General features: G+C 40.3%; 1 protein-coding gene across 5 annotated transcripts; it reads left to right on the forward strand.

Moving 5' to 3' along the window:
* The first annotated feature begins 1,033 nt into the window (after positions 1-1,033).
* LOC136511575 (probable LRR receptor-like serine/threonine-protein kinase At1g06840) lies at positions 1,034-8,839 on the forward strand. 5 transcript variants are annotated; one of them, XM_066505618.1, is made up of 21 exons: positions 1,034-1,363; positions 1,988-2,147; positions 2,232-2,379; positions 3,015-3,086; positions 3,347-3,418; positions 3,596-3,739; positions 3,833-3,904; positions 4,007-4,078; positions 4,198-4,272; positions 4,505-4,573; positions 4,776-4,844; positions 4,911-4,982; positions 5,316-5,402; positions 5,479-5,547; positions 5,940-6,430; positions 6,844-6,996; positions 7,097-7,380; positions 7,467-7,518; positions 7,617-7,867; positions 7,961-8,095; positions 8,291-8,839. In XM_066505618.1, exons 2-21 carry the CDS (start codon positions 2,051-2,053, stop codon positions 8,654-8,656), a joined length of 2,850 nt encoding a protein of 949 aa, XP_066361715.1. In that variant the 5' UTR covers positions 1,034-1,363; positions 1,988-2,050; the 3' UTR covers positions 8,657-8,839. The 5 variants fall into 5 exon arrangements, with proteins under 5 accessions (XP_066361715.1, XP_066361717.1, XP_066361716.1 ...); XM_066505620.1 differs by having other exon boundaries at positions 3,019-3,057; XM_066505619.1 differs by having other exon boundaries at positions 1,034-1,357.
* Positions 8,840-14,335: the final 5,496 nt, after the last annotated feature.

A 14,335-nucleotide genomic window follows, 5' to 3' on the forward strand; every position in this document is an offset into this window, starting at 1 on the left:
GAACAGGATAGGCAAAGAGAGAAAGGGCACTGCCATGCCATAAAGCACCATTAGCTACGGGCAATCTTGCACGTGTGCTCGATGAGGGAGCAGATGGGGAGGAAATTAAAATGGGCTACGATGGAGGGCCGATGGATAAGAAAAGGGAGGTGGAATCGTGGAGGGCTCTGAGTGCACACATTATTTGGTGCGGTAAGACGCGGTGCCATAGATGGTGAAGTGAGAGGGAGTCGGTAATGACCGAAAGAGGAGAGGAGAGGGATACAGAGGCCGTGCTGGTGAGAAAATGAGAGAAAGAAAGATGGAGTGTGTTACATGTGAGATCGAGCCGTTGGAAACCACCAAAACTAGGCTAAGGGGGTCAAAATAGAAAGGTGTTGGAAGTTAAGATGCTAAATTTATCCGATTTTGCATTTAGAGATCAAAATTAGATAAACATAAAAGTTAAGGGGCCAAAAATAAATCATTCCTATTTCGAAGAATGGAATTGAACATAACTTTTTTTTGCATTCATGGACATGTGCTCCCATATATAGAGAGAAAGTGCACCGCCATTGCCACATAGCACCATCAGCTACGGGACATGTGCGAGGCCAATCTTGTCGTGCTAGTCTCACTGCACACTGGATGAGGGAGAAGACAGGGAGATGGAGGGCTCTGAGTGCACTTTTTTTGGTACGGTGATTTAGATGGTGGAGTGGGAGAGAAACGGCTAGCGGAGAGAAGAGAGGAAGGAGATAGAGGCAGTGGTAGTGACAAATGAGCCTCTTGTTCGCTCCGTTTCAAAGTAAAAGCTACGAATCTAGAAATGGGAAAACATCTTATAATTTGGGATAGAGGAAATATATTTGGTATCGAAAAAAATAGTGTTGGTAATTAAGATGATAAATTTTTGGAATTTAATAGTTAGATATTAAAATTAGATAAATACCAAAGTTAAAGGAAAAAATAGACTTGTGTTTTTTAGCATTGTTTTTGAGCATATAGACTTGTGTTTTGAAGAGGTGGGAACCAGTGAACACTGCTTTGTCGCACAAAATGTTCCAACGAGGAAGCACCCACCAGGCCACCACCACCGCTGCTGCGCAATCCACCACCACCCTATATAAAACGCGCGTCGCGGCGGCGGGGCTCCTCTTCGCTACTGTCATCAGACTTCAGTACTCAAGTACTAGTAGGCTAGCAGCGCGGCGCAGGTCGCGTAGCTGCGGGAATCCCTCTTGCTGCGGGAGCGGTCGCTGAAGTAAGCAAGCGGATAGGATCGGGAGGGAGGCAGGAGGAGCAACGCCGCCTTCTCAGAGTTCTTGCCAAATCCCGTTCATCTGGTTACTATGACCTACTTGCGTCGTGTGCTCGTGTATGTGTATGTATGCTTTGATCTTATTTTTGTTCTCGAGCAATTGTGTTGTGCGAATGTTCGCGTTAGCTCAGTGTTTGTTACTTTACTTCTTGCTGTAAAAATAAAATCTTTTCTACCGTATTCCCTTCTCGGACAGATAAGATTCAGTTCTGTTCTTTAGAGGAAATAGTCTGTGTCTTCGTCAGTACTTATGCATCAATTGCACAAGTATCTGTTCCCCCTGCTAGTTTAGTTGGGATGTCGTGATTCCAAAAGCAGGAAGGTGTTATCGTCAGTGTAGTTGAATTAATTCAGTGAAGCTAAGCAACATATATGCTCAAAAAGGGGTTCAGTTTCATCGCTCTAAGTCATACTCGCTTCCCCTCCCCAGTTATACATTTATTTTGAACAGAGGACAGTTGGGCCAGACAGGTTGTTAGAACATGCCAACATGGTAGGTGCACTACTGCATGTGACTATATATCATATTTGCACATATGGTCATTATTTCCCCATCCATTAAAAAAATCATGTCAAGATAGATATTTATTTCCCTGATCGTACAAATCCACATCACCAAGAATGATGCTACTACTAATCATTATTTTAAATAGAGTTAAGCTATTCTCTTTTCTTGGATGTATATAGGAATTGAAGTTTTGGATATTTGCGCTGTTGGGGATATGACAAGTTGCTAATTTTCTCGGAGGGATGGCTAAGCTTGGAGACATCCTCTGTGCAGTTACCCTACTCGTGTTGCTCCCCTGCTCGGATGTTGCATTGGGGCAGACTACTGACCCTTCCGAGGGTAATTTCTTTCTGCCATATGTTAATTCGTGAGAATGTTTGGAACTTTCTGCAAGTGAATGAATGGTTTCCTCCCATAATGCAGTCGATGGGCTCAGGGCTATCAAGGGAAGATTAGTTGATCCTATGAACAACCTTAAGAATTGGAATAGGGGAGATCCGTGCACGTCAAATTGGACAGGAGTCTTCTGCCACAAAGTGAATGATGATGCATTTCTTCATGTGACAGAATTGTATGATCAGTACTAATATTTGATTTATTCATCATGGTTTGTTTCTTCTATCCGTCAGTCTTGGTTACCATGTTACTCTTGTTTAATAAAAATCAACAGACACTATTCGCCCTATTCGCTTGGGCTTGTTTGGCTGATAAGCCATGACTGAAAATACTGTTGGCTGATTTAGTGTGAGAGAAAAGTATTGTTCGTTGGCTGAAAAAGTACGGCTTATAAGCCAAACAAGCCCAAACGAACAGGGTGATTATTGTCAAAGGTAGTTTGTATGGTCAAATGCCAACTTCATGTGACTTCTTGAGGGGGAAAAAATAATGTTTTCTGCATGTACACATAAATCCAACTGTAACATGAACTGCCAATTGTTAGTCGTATCATGTGAACAATTGTCCAATCATGTGAACATGAAACATCAGTCCTGTTAGTCGTATCAGACTAAGTTTACAAATCCTAGCACCATTGCTCTCTAGCTTCTTTTCTAAGGCTTTTGTTTTGCTCGAAATATCATGGGTTTTGTAAAGTTTATTTATTTTATTACATCAGCGCGAGATGGAATATAACAACCCAGTAACTCATTAAGTCGTTTCTGTAAGGTTGAAGTTGTTCCTAGTAGCATTAATTTTATCTCCATGCAGGCAGTTATTTAAGAGGAATCTCTCAGGAACTCTGGCACCAGACGTCAGTCTTTTATCTCAGCTGAAAACATTGTAAGTATTACTCTGAAATTCAAACTTCCTCTCTTTTTTTAGTTCTCCTGCATTTTGTAAATTTTAAACTGTTCTAATTTCCATTCGCTATCTTTTCAATACGTGCATAAAATCATGGTGCCTTTCTAGCAAGTTTTCTTCACAATTTTGATTCCTTATTTCATGGTTTCGAGCAGCTTTTTGTTCTTGATTCCTTTTCTTTGAGGGAACATTTATTCTTGATTCTTAAGCTATTCAACTAAATGCTGTGTTTCTTGAAGGGATTTTATGTGGAACAACTTAAGTGGTAGCATCCCAAAGGAGATAGGCAACATCGTCACGCTCAAACTTATGTAAGTTTTCTTTTTCTATTATTTTTCTTACCTCTCATTGAATTATTCAGCATGTCTCAACCTCATAATGCACACAAGACAACATCAGTTTGACATTACCATTTCTAATTAATAAACATTTCTCCACAATATCTGTGTTAAATAACATTGATATAGTTATTTTCATGCCTTTTGCAGACTTTTGAATGGCAATCAACTCTCCGGTATTTTACCAGATGAGATCGGCAACCTTCAAAGTTTAAACAGATTACAGGTTGACCAAAACCAATTGTCCGGCCCCATACCTAAATCATTTTCCAATTTAAGAAGTGTGAAACATCTGTAAGAAGTGTTTATTTCCATTGTATGTTTGTCTCTCTGTTTTTCCGTTTCATTTGTACTTATTTCTAACCTCAACCATCCTGTTCATTTTAGTCATATGAACAATAATTCGTTAAGTGGGGCCATCCCGTCTGAACTTTCCAGATTGCCTCTTCTTCGTCACCTGTATGTGAAACTCTACTTCTTTCCCGATTTTTATTCTTCTGCAAATCAAAAAATGAAATATTAAATTAGTCTTCATACTCATACTTTAATGCAACCTTGCAGGCTTGTTGACAATAACAATCTATCTGGACCTCTTCCTCCAGAATTTGCTGAAGCGCCTGCCTTGAAAATATTGTATGTACCTAAATTTTCTTGCGTTGGGTTTGTATTTACCCCACTGATAGTCAGAATAAAATTGCTTATCATAGAAACATATAACTGTTTCTGACATCATATCGTTCTGTTTCTACTAGTCAGGCTGATAACAATAATTTCAGTGGAAGTTCCATCCCTACTACATATAGCAACATATCCACACTACTAAAGCTGTAAGAATGGCCTTTTCTGTTATTCTTTTGATTTTTTTATCCTTTCTCCCTTATTATATGAAAATTAAAAGGTGTGAATATCTTTTGTTCACCATGAATCATATAATAATTTAGTTTTAGCCTTTACTCAAAAGGTAATTGCAAGCACCCATGGTGCCAACATCCAGCTTCAATAGACTAAACTTATACAGAATTAAAAAAGACCTGAGGAGAATATTTCTTGTATTATCAGGAGTCTTAGGAACTGCAGCTTGCAAGGAGCTATTCCAGATCTGAGTAGCATACCTCAACTTGGCTATTTGTGAGTACATCTCAGTATTAGTTCCCAATTAATGTATTTTAGCATTATGACTATCGATTGTTGCTATGAACTTGGCTCTTGGAACAGTTTAAATTAGAAACTTATTAAGATTAGTGTGGTTTTTCCCTTTTCAATAGGTGCCCAACTTTTCAGTTCATACCGTTCAGGACATGTCTTAATAACTCTCACATTCGTTTTTCAGGGATATTAGCTGGAACCAGTTGACAGGATCTATACCAACTAATAAGCTTGCTTCCAATATCACTACAATGTATGTAGTTAAGATAATGCTTCTCTATTTACGTTAACCATCGATCTAATTCTAGTTATGTGGCAGTGATTTGTCGCACAACATGCTCAATGGAACTATCCCACAAAACTTCTCAGGGCTCCCCAATCTTCAGATATTGTAAGTGTAGCTTGCTCAACAGTCTTCGAACAGCCTTTTGCATTGAATATGGATATGATTTCTTTTGCATATGGTTCTGTTTATTTTCACTACAAATATGTGAACTTTATATATGTCTTATCCAGTGAAGAGATTACAACGACTTCTGTTTGTAATCTTTCCATAACTGGATTCAAATCTGTAATCATTTTATCTAGATCAATATAAATCATGAGTCATATTAGTTAGCTTATAAAAAATGCATTTGAAAATAAGAATACATATGTAAAGCTTTTCAAGCTGTCATATTTTTATTATTTTTTGTTCTCAAATCACTTACATTTTATTTTGCAGGTCACTCGAGGATAATTATCTAAATGGTTCTGTTCCCTCGACAATCTGGAATGGCATTGGGCTTACTGGTTATAGAAGCCTTATTCTGTATGAACTTTTCTGCAGAAGTAATTCTTTTCAGATCTAACTATACATATGTAATAATGTTTTTATAATAACACAGAGACTTCCAAAACAATTCTCTCAAGACAATTCCGGCCGCATTTGATCCTCCCCCAAATGTCACTGTAATGTATGTTCTCATACATTTTTGCTATGCGTTTCAATTTTCATCTCCACATCAATAATATCTATAGTCCCTGTGCATACTGAATTGCGATTATGGACCTTTCTTTATAGGATGCAGTATTAATTGATATTGTATATTCTGTCAAATTAGAGCTGTACAGACCTCCTTTTTCCCTTTGTGACCAAGCTTTTGTATCTATGTAACAGTGAGACTATGTTTTAAGTATTTGACAACAGTTCTCTTCATATCCTACACTTGAATCATCATGCATGTGTGAAAATCAGAACTAGAACGGAAGATTGCACTTTTCTCAGGGGCAAAGAAAATTCCAATTCCCTTTTGGGTAACCTTTTCATGCAATGGATAGTGATCACCACTGCTGTCATTTTTGGCAGGCTATATGGAAACCCTGTGTGTGGGGATACGAATGGAGCTCTGATAACCAACCTGTGCCAACCCATGTCAGTAAACATGCAAACATCGAAAAATGAACAAGGCTCTAGTTGTCAACCTTGCCCTACAGATAAAAATTACGAGTACAATCCATCATCACCAATAACTTGCTTTTGTGCGGTGCCACTTGGAGTTGGACTTCGGCTGAAGAGTCCAGGAATCACAGATTTTCGTCCCTATGAAGATGCCTTTGAGATCAACTTAACCTCTTTATTGCAACTGTTTCTGTATCAGCTAAATATTGAGAGCTACATATGGGAGGTTGGTCCAAGGCTAAATATGCACATGAAGTTATTTCCAAGTAATTCAAGTTTATTCAATATATCTGAGATTGTGAGACTCAGACACGTACTTGCTGGCTGGGAAATTACTCTTTCAGATGTATTTGGTCCATATGAGCTTCTCAACTTCACACTAGGTTCTTATGCAGATGGTATGTGTTCACTTTGAAGATATTAATTCTATTATTTAAAACTATGTGCCTAGCAGCTTATTTTTTAGTTTCCCTGCAAGGAAAAAGTACAGTGGTAGGACTTCAGGGGAGTTTCTGTGTTTTATTTCGTGAAATTATTTGGATCATTACGATAGCTTTTGTATTGCATTTCTGTTAGCTTGATTAGCAGAGTGTAATGATTGCATGCAACAAAACAGCATACATTACTTCCTCAAAATTAGAAATATTGTAGAAATACAAATGATAAATTATAGCATTTGCTTTTTACAGTGATAGGCTGATTGGCAATTATTTTTTCCTTGACTTATACTTCATTGAATTTATGTCCACTCACTTAGCCCAATTAAACATCTATTGGTGCATAAAAACATTCTATTTATCGCATTTTGCAGAATTTCCAAATGCAGCCTCAACAGGTTTAAGTAAGGCTGCACTGGGCTGTATCTTGGCTAGCTCAATTGCTGGCGCTATTTTACTTTCTGTGGTAGCCACCACGCTTAGAGTGAGAAGGCGTTCAAGACATAGAACTGTCTCAAAGCGTTCATGTAAGTCATTTACATTTGGTTGTACTGAGTGACTTTTTAGCTTTGTAGCACATAGCTCTTTCAAGAGAGGACCTGAACATACATATCATGCTGTTTGCAGTGTCAAGGTTTTCTGTCAAAATTGATGGCGTTAGATGCTTCACATTTGAAGAAATGGCTATAACCACAAATAATTTCGATCTGTCAGCCCAAGTTGGCCAAGGAGGTTATGGAAAAGTCTACAAGGGGATTCTAGCCGATGGAACAGTTGTAGCAATCAAACGAGCACATGAGGATTCTCTTCAAGGTTCAAGGGAGTTCTGCACAGAAATAGAGTTATTATCAAGATTGCATCATCGCAATTTGGTTTCATTGGTTGGCTATTGTGATGAAGAGGATGGGCAGGTGAAACCTTTTGGTTTTAGTTGTATATATGTAGAAAATATAGTTTGTCGGCATCCCTGAACTGCTCCTCAAATCTTGTTTTGCAGATGCTGGTTTATGAATTCATGTCAAATGGCACTTTACGTGATCATCTTTCTGGTAAGTAATTGGAGAGATCCATTATCAGGTATTTGAACATTTTCTCTTCCTTATGCTAATCAAAACACCTCTTATTTTACATCATTTGCCAACCACAGCCAAGTCCAAGAGATCTCTAAGTTTTGGTTTGAGGTTAAAAATCGCATTGGGTGCTGCAAAAGGAATTTTGTATCTACATACTGAAGCAGATCCACCTATATTCCACCGTGATGTTAAGGCCAGCAACATTCTGTTGGACTCCAAATTCGTCGCGAAGGTAGCCGATTTTGGTCTCTCAAGGCTCGCTCCAGTGCCAGATGTCGAAGGGACATTACCAGCTCATGTCTCCACTGTTGTTAAGGGCACCCCAGTAAGTGTCAGACTGTCAGTCATATCGACAATGTCAAAATAACCATGCTTTCTTTTGCAGCAGTACTATATCATATCATTATTATTTTGGCAGGGCTATCTTGATCCGGAATACTTTCTAACTCACAAATTGACGGATAAGAGTGATGTTTACAGCCTCGGTGTCGTGTTCCTTGAAATGTTGACTGGTATGAAACCAATTGAGCATGGTAAAAACATCGTGAGAGAGGTATGCACTCTTCAGCTACGGATACATTGCACTTTTAAAGGACAGCCAGTTCTCACAAAACTAAAAAAAAAATGACAGCTGAAAACGGTTGAAAATCCATAAGCTTAGACTGTTACTATCAAGAGACTTGTGCTTGCTGTCGGTAAAAAAACAAGCACATATGTAATGACGAACTGCATTTTCCTATTCCTGTAGGTAAACTCAGCTTGCCAGTCGGGCACAGTTTCTGAAATAATCGATGGCCGGATGGGCTTGTGCCCCCCAGAATGCATCAGGAGGTTCCTATCACTAGCAACCAAGTGTTGCCAGGATGAAACTGATGCCAGGCCTTCCATGTGGGAGATTGTAAGAGAACTTGAGCTCATCCTGAGGATGAAGCCTGAAGAGGACCTGATTCTGCTGGAAACCTCAGAGACAGACTCGACCGATGTCAGTAAATCATTGTCAACTTCAGAGACTGGGACCCTCTTCATCTCGTCACCAATGTTTTCAGATCGTATTATCGAGGCTAGTCGTATGACCACTGATCAGACGACTAATATCGCGATTAGTCGTCGATAAGGGTCAATTAGTCAGTCCTAATCGGTCTAATCGGCTAGTCAGACATTTAGTCGTCCTTGTGCCTAGATGGCCTGATCGACCATGTATATACTATATATATGATGTAAATATATGTAAACATGGCCATAATAAATAGGTAAATGTTAGAGGCAAGCAACCAAGCACAGTTTGGCATGTAATCATGTTTGCAATGAATCATTATCATGGTGATTTGGCCACTTACCTGTAACTGCTGCTTGCTGATGCCTGATGGTGAGTGTTGACTGCTGACTGCTGACTTGTGGCTGAATCTGAAATTACAAAGAAAGAAGATAATCAGTTAAATAGGCAAAATAGCAGAAAAACAAAACTGTAAAGACTAAAGAAAATGTAAAGAGTAGTAGACAGTAGACATGGCAAAACAACTTAACCAAGCACACAAATTTAACAAATAAGAACTAACAGCAGTTTAGCACAGTGCACACTGTGCACAGCAGTACACAACATAAGTAAACTAATAAACTTAAACAAGTTCTTAAGTCTGAAATGGAAATAGTTCTAAAATCCAGTCCACTGATCCATAGAACCAGCAATTCAGCCATCTAAAGAAGTAAATCTGCGTCCACATGGAAGTCTTCATTTCCATCATTTGTTGCAGGTCTGCCTGAGTCTTCCTCCCCTCCCTGGTCCTCCATTTCTTCATCTGTTGCACTTGCACCTTGTGGCTGTTCTGGTGCAACTCTGTTTTCCTCTTCTTCATGATCACTGCTTTCAGTTGCTGGTGCATCTGACCTTGGACTTGGACACTTCCTTTTGTTATTCCTCCCATATGTGTGGGTGACAGTATTCCTCGCTCGAGCAGCAGCAGCCCTAGGCATATTGTGGCCTCTAAGCTGGTCGGTTGCACCAACAGCTTCATCAACATGTGCCCAAAGCATATCACTGCCATTAGATGCATGAACTGGGTCACAGTTGATGTCTACCCACTCATTTTTCCATTGAAACTCTTCTGGCAGCAATGGGTTGGATTTCTTGCCTTTAGAACCGAGCTCACGAATTTTCTGAAACCTGAATGTCATCTTACAGTTGTAGCTAACAAATACAAATTTATTCAACCTAATATGCTCCAAACGGTTCCTCTTTTTAGTATGCACCTGCAGCCATAGAAAATAGGAGAAAATTCATTAGATGGCTGCAGCATATAAGAATGCATTAGTATGCACCTGCAGCCATAGAAATTGCACTTACATGAGCAAAAGTGTAACACCTCGGGTGTTAGCCTTGCATAACTTGACTTGCATAACATGAGCATTATCATCACACATTCATAAACAAGCATTTACAAATGAGACATTGATTTGAAACATATGCAACGTTGCTTGTTATTGCATGTTTCTGTGTACATACGCAACTGATCATGAATGTAAACATATACTTGGTAGATTTGAGTCACCAAAAATGTTTGGCAATGCTTAGGTTCACAAATGGAACATGGACCATGAATGTCATTTTTCATGGTCAAGTCTTTAAGGCATATTTCATGTGATTACTTTCAATAGCTCTATGAGTGACTACTACATGAAATGCTTGAATGGCCTTGCAAATTGCTTAAACATGCTTAGGATATCATTAGGAACAACTTTGGTATTTAGTGCTAGGGCTAGTTTGGTCATTAAGCCATGCTTTGATGTGTTTCCTCTTTTAAAAGTGACATGTTTGACCAATTTGGAACTAGGTGTTAGGGATCTTGCATGGAGGAGTTCACTAAAGCAAAGTTGTAGTGTTTGACATAAGGAACAACTTTGATTTTTGGGTCTTTGACTGATTCAGCTCCTAACATGTGTGAAATTGGATTTCAAAAATCATCAAATCACTGATTTCCACACTTAGCAAATTTTCCCAAGTCGTTTTCAATTGACCGACTGACAGGCTCACTTTGGGGATGTTTTCTTCTCAGTTCTGTTGCGAATTAGCACGAAGTTATTGAACAATAGTTGGAGCTGGTACTTCGGGCTACAAAAATCATGTAGATCGTTTTTGCTTAGGAGCTACGGATTAGCAGTTAAAGGAGTGTCAAAACTCGTCGTCAGGCTCGGCGTATCGCGACTGACGAACTGAATCGGCTGATTCAGTGGTCGACCGCCGTCAGGCCATGGCAGCCGCGTGGAGGAGAAACGGCCGTGCGTCGCCTCTGCTCTGCCCAGCCAGGCCACGACGCGCCTGGGCGCGCCTTCATCACGCCAGCGCCCGCCCGCACTCAGCCGCGCTCCATTTTCACTTCGCCTCGGTCTCCTTCGCCGTCTCGCAGCGCTAGCAGCAGCCGCCGAGCGCCCGCAGCTCCGCCATCGCCATAGCGCGCACAGCTCGCGCCTAGCCACTCCAGCACCACCGCGATAGCTCCACCGTCTCCCCAGCACCCCATTGCTTCTCCCTGTGGCCGCTGACAGCACTTGGTAAGCCACCGCAGCGCGTGTAAGCTCGCCGGAGTTCCGCCATGAGCCCCGTCGTCGTGGCCACGCCGCCACAGTCCTCCTCCCGCTCCGTTAGCTAGCGCGCTAGGTTCCCCAACATCCACTGACGCTTGTCCACGCGTTAATTTGAACCACCGTAGCCCACACCGGCGTACCGCCGTGGTCTAGCCCCGCCGCTCCGCCATGGTCGCCGCCGTCAGCTCTAGGGTCGGCAATAGGTCCGGCCAAGTGGCTCAGTAGGTTCGCTACGTCACGTAGAGCACGTAGCGTAGATGTCATCACCGGCGAAGCTCGCCGTCGACGAGCCGCAGCCGCGCAGTGCCCAGCAGCGCCGCTGCCCTGTTTCGTGTCACTGACGCGTGGGGTCCCCTGACCAGCGGGTCCCACCGGTCAGCGACTCAGTGTTTGAAGGCTAACTCATTTGATTCCAGTTTTTGATTTGTTTTGTGAATTTTGTATCTTTAGTTTGGTAGCTCCAAAAATTGTAAAATAAATATGATTGTGTTGCTTAGGAAGTGTAGTATTTAAGAAAAATATGTTCTTGGTTTCAACAGTAGAATTTTCTGGAGATTTAAATAGGGATTTGAAATATGCTTTTGAATGCATTCAAATTTGTTTATTTTATATCTAGAGTTCCTGTGCTCCAAAAATTATGAAATGTTTGTGGTAAGCTAGTCTTAGCATATATGAACTCTGGTAAAAATCTTAGGACCAGTGCATGGGTAGATTTATAGTTATAGATTTTTCTTTTATGGCTAGTCAATCCTTGTATGATTTTTTATAAATTATTTATGAGTCCAAAATTCATGAAATTTGTTGGAGGTAATCCTAGTACCATATGGATGTTAAGAAAAATAGGAAATCTGTTGCTTGACACTTTTCAATATGATTTTTCATTTATGCTATTTCAAGCCTTGCTGCCTTATCATTTTTGTACAGAATGTTCTACTTGGTAAAATGACATGAAATTTTTATAGTAGTCCTTTGATAGCATTAGTAAGGCACTGAAATTTTTTGAGAATTTATGAAGTACATCTGATATATGTTTATTATTTAACCTAGATATCTAAATAAAATAATAAAGGCATTTAAATAAATAGTTTGGACTTCACCATTATATTATCTTAAATGTATTTGGTATGCTTAAACTGTTGGTAGATTCTATGTTGTCAAATTTCGAATGATTACATGAAGTAGAAGTATTATTACTTTATATTGCATGTTAAATAGTTTCCGGACTGATTCTAGAATGTGATGAGTTGCATATTGAAACTGATGTGTACTATAAAAATGGTTAATAACAAAGTTGTAGAGAATTTGATAAGCTTTCCAGAAAGTCCAGGATCACTGTTTTTGGATTTGTAGAACTCCAGTTAGGAGTGAAACAAGTAGCTACTGTTTGTGGCATAGTCGATGCATTGTAGAAGTAGTTAAGTAATAATCGAGAAGAGATATGCACCTACTCAAACAACGTGATGCACTTGTTAACATATATGCATTCGTAATACTTATACCATACTCATGTATCTAGGATCGGAGGAAGAGATCACGTTGCTGAAATTCGAAGAAGCAGAGGAAGGGAACCCGCAGGAGGATCCGCAAGCCGCAGCTCCCGAAGGCGTGGAGCAGAACCCTGAAGAGCTTCCGAAGTGTCCTGACCACCGCCCTACTTCCTTTCTGCGAGGCAAGCCCCGGAGCATTATAAGTCTCCCAGTAATTTACAAATGTTTACTTACGTATTTATGATTGATGCATTAGGTTATAAGAGTTGAATGAAACCACTTGATGCATGTACATTCCTTGTCCAGATATTAACCCTTTAACCGGTATAGGTCCAGGATCGAATATATGCTTAGCCATGCTTAGACCGGTAGAAGTTGGGTGATGTCCTGTCACCTGCGAGATATAGGTGGATACCGGAGCATGGTTGGCTATATCTGCTATCGTGGAACAGAACCATGTGGTAACAGTAAATCAAGACCGGACGGGAGGTAGATAGAGAAGCAACAAGACATGGAGGTCTTGGGTGTGGATCTATCCCCGTCTGTGTCGATTAAGGACCGTACTGTTGTTGACGCTTCTGACAAGATTGAACGCATGCCTCTCACTTAGCTGGCCGGATAACTCGTTCCGACCGCGAAGCCGAGTAATTCAACTCAGGCCGGGAACTGTTCTGTTGTGCGCTCCTTCCGGGGAACGATCAGACTGAGCCTAAGGGCAGGCTTGTCTTGAGCATCCTGGCATCTAGTGTTCTAGATTGTGCGGTGCGGTACGGACCCACGAAATGTGTACCTGAGTTGTACCAAAGGTGACCTAAGACTATCGTGGCTGGTAGATCTGGGTTTGTGTTAGGAATAAATTCCCAGCTGGTAGAAATCGATTCGAATCGCCATCTCTCCCGGATAGTGAGAAACTTGGCTAGTCCCAACATCGTAGCAACTATATTATGAAACATGATGGTTCAGATGAATATAGAATTACAATACCTGCTATGGTTACTATTGTATGCTTCTAAATGATATACCACATGTTTGGCACAGGATAGTTGCTAATCTAGAAATGGATAGTTATAATTAACTTGATAAAGGAATCATAATTATACAACAGGTAAATTGCCTTTTACGCAAAATGTTGTCAAGTTACGTCCACTTATACAGCCTTGCATAATCCTTAGAGTCATTTTATTTCTGGTTCATGACGGGTAAGTCTAGCTGAGTACCTTCTCGTACTCAGGGTTTATTTTTCCATTGTTGCAGATGGCACTATGTATCATGGTTATTGCAAGAGTTGCTTCTATCCCGCTGTGGATGAGGAGTAAGCCTTGGGCAGGCTTCTTTAGTAATTCCTATCTTTGCTTTTGTGGACCGTGATCTGGCTTGGCACTGTATCAAACTATGTTGGAAACTTTATCTTCGAACTTATTTGCTTCTGCTTTATTTATCAAACTAGGTTTGTAATAACTTTTATTCGTACTCTGATGATGAAAAGTATCTGTGAACTTTATGTAATATGTGGCATATATGTTGAATCCTGTACGATCTTGGTTGTTGTAAATCGTTTATCGAGACCCGTCGTGGTACTCGACGGACTACCGGGTTTATATGGGTTCAAGTATGACAGTGCGACCGCTTGCGGATTGCCATTGTACTTGTATTTTTATAAATTGGTTGGTTCTACGACAGCTGGTATCGAAGCAAGATTCAACGTTAATTGTCACAAGTGTATTTAA

This window comes from Miscanthus floridulus, chromosome 16, assembly GCF_019320115.1.
Source record: "Miscanthus floridulus cultivar M001 chromosome 16, ASM1932011v1, whole genome shotgun sequence".
NCBI classification, from domain to species: domain Eukaryota; kingdom Viridiplantae; phylum Streptophyta; class Magnoliopsida; order Poales; family Poaceae; genus Miscanthus; species Miscanthus floridulus.

Bases quoted from the DNA above. Each gene is read 5' to 3' on its own strand.
- LOC136511575 (XM_066505618.1), top strand. From the start codon at position 2,051: ATGGCTAAGCTTGGAGACATCCTCTGTGCAGTTACCCTACTCGTGTTG. The intron at 5,548-5,939 runs GTATGTTCTCAT...CATTTTTGGCAG, and splicing joins CCCCCAAATGTCACTGTAAT to GCTATATGGAAACCCTGTGT. The intron at 7,868-7,960 runs GTAAGTGTCAGA...TTATTTTGGCAG, and splicing joins CTGTTGTTAAGGGCACCCCA to GGCTATCTTGATCCGGAATA.